This window comes from Austrofundulus limnaeus, unplaced genomic scaffold (assembly GCF_001266775.1).
Source record: "Austrofundulus limnaeus strain Quisiro unplaced genomic scaffold, Austrofundulus_limnaeus-1.0 Scaffold52, whole genome shotgun sequence".
NCBI lineage: Eukaryota > Metazoa > Chordata > Actinopteri > Cyprinodontiformes > Rivulidae > Austrofundulus > Austrofundulus limnaeus.
The window spans coordinates 204002-206309 of NW_013952454.1; the positions used below are offsets into that span (position 1 = coordinate 204002).

Sequence of the window (2308 nt, forward strand, 5' to 3'; positions counted from 1 at the left end):
GTCTCTTGGAGGAGAGACGAAACGTTTCATTAGAGAAGAACCCGTCCAGAGGACCTATACAATTTTTTTCTTTTTGGTGATAAGCATTCATTCAAGGAATCCTTATTTTATTCAAACTTTTAATAAAAACAACTAGTTTACAGGCAAATTAAAACATTGGTAACCTAACTGGTGTGTGTTATAACTGGTGGTGTCCCGGTACTGATAGTGGTATCAGTGTCTCACTAGTCCAACTCAGTAATCCAGGTAGAAAAATCAAAAAGAAAAAATAAGTAGGTCCTCTGGATGCATTCTTGTTTAATGAAATGTTTCGTTTCTCCTCTTCAGTCTGAGGAGAGTTCACCTGAAACTCCTCAGACTGAAGGAGTCTCTTTGAGGAGAAACGTTTAGAAACCATCCAGAGGACCTACTTATTTTTTCTTCAAATTCATTCAAATCTGGTACAATTTACATTTTGAGTGAAACATTTTATCAGTTCCATGTTTAAGAAATTTATACAAGTTGAAAAAAAATTGATTAGGACTCCCGCTATGCAAAGCACAGAAGCACAGGCTGCACCGAGCAGCATGAAATTAGGTAGGAATACAGATGTGGCCGACCTACACTGCACAAGCCGGTGCTATTTGAAAATCTGGTGTCTGGACTGTAAACTCAAAACTATTCAACATTCAGATTTTTGGTTTTGGTTTTTCTATGCGACTGTCACCTAGCAGCAGGCAAAACAATCAAAACACAAGTGAAAATTATTATTTCGAGCCTGTACACTCATGAACATGATCAGATCTTGATGAAATTTGGCACAACTGTCCCCATATGCATGTTCATTAACTCCACCCAAAATGTTTTCATTTCATTTTTTTCATTTCCACATTTGTAAAACATCTACAGTACAATTTCCTGGAAATATAAGTACATTAATGACATCACGCATGTGAATGTGGTTTGTTTCGTTATCGCTCTACTCAAATAGATTATCGAGAACAGTTGTGTTTTCATCAACAAGCTGGTTTTATTTGGAATGGCCTTTCCAAAGTCACTTCTCTTCACTGTGTAATGTTTAGGCTCTAACACAGTAAGTACTTTTTTATTGGTACTCCTTATCGACAAGTACCCAAACTGAAGTACTTGCATTAGTATTTTTATTTTTATTTATTTATTTTATTTAAAAAAAAWTTTTTAGAAAAACTGGCATTGGGACACCTCTAATTATAATACATTCAATAAAATATAAAATGATTGACACAAATATACAAAAAGGTGCATTCAAAAATGTGAAATGCTCAATAATGATTAAAAAAATAGTAATTAAAAAAAGCTGTTCTGTACAAAAACAGGAAAACGTTTGCAAGCATAAGATAACTGAGGGAGCAAACCAAAAACTCGTTTAGCCTCAAGCTTTTGATTTCGCAAACAAATGACAAACATCTGACTCAAGGCTTTAACTTTAAAGAGTTAGCTTCCTTTGAATGTGAGCTTTACACAGAACATCTTGTCTGTCCCCACATAAACACAAGGTCGGTTATGAAATGTGGTTATAGTTTGAGACGATTTACAGGAACCTTTTGTTTTTAATTAATCTAGAGGGGAAGGCCTCTGGATTGGTTTTCAACCAGTTCCACATGTTCTTTGTTTACTCACTCACAGTCACACACGATTAAAGGCAGCTTTAAAAAAATAAAAAAATTAAAAACACAATAGTCCAGGATCTCTGGGTATGATACATTTCTAAAGAATGGACGGACGAGGGGAATGTGATTGTTTTAAACGCACTGTTTCTCATGTGGACAAGGCTTGAGTTTAGCGAGAACGAAGACGGCGTCGTTGCGATCCATTTGCCGGAGCAGCTTGGCCAGGTGGCCCACGGTCCAATCGGGGTTCCTGCTGGTGACCCCCTCCAGCACGGCTTTCAGGGGACTTTTGCTGTCCTTCATGGAGTACGTGTATGTGATCCAGGTGGCGGGGAAGGAGCAGTGGGAGGCCAGGTGCTTGGTATTCTTCATTCCTTGAGTGTCCGGATCCAACAAGATCACCAGCTCTTCCAGGACATCCAGGTTGTTCAGCACGGTCTGTAACGGCGCGGTCATGATGTCATTGCCTAAAGGAAACAAACACATCCATGATGTCAGAGGGGGAGTGAAGATAGTGGAAAAGGATGGACTTTAAAATTTACAAGAGATAGTTTAGATTTTATAAAATGTGTTTTTTGTGAAAAGATTATGAACAATTCAAAAAGAAAAAAATAAGTAGGTCGTCTGGATGGGTTCTTCTTTAGTGAAACGCTTCGTCTCTCCTTCAAGAGACTTCTTCA

At 37.8% G+C, this 2308-nt stretch overlaps 1 protein-coding gene across 1 annotated transcript in view; it reads right to left on the bottom strand.

Annotated features, from left to right (window-relative positions):
* Nucleotides 1-1847: 1847 nt before the first annotated feature.
* Nucleotides 1848-2308, bottom strand: part of igflr1 (IGF-like family receptor 1) — a gene marked incomplete at its 3' end in the record, with an annotated part of 14694 nt that continues 14233 nt past the window's right edge. The window contains 1 exon segment of the mRNA XM_014008692.1: nucleotides 1848-2095. Within this exon segment, the coding sequence (XP_013864146.1) occupies nucleotides 1848-2095 (248 nt within the window).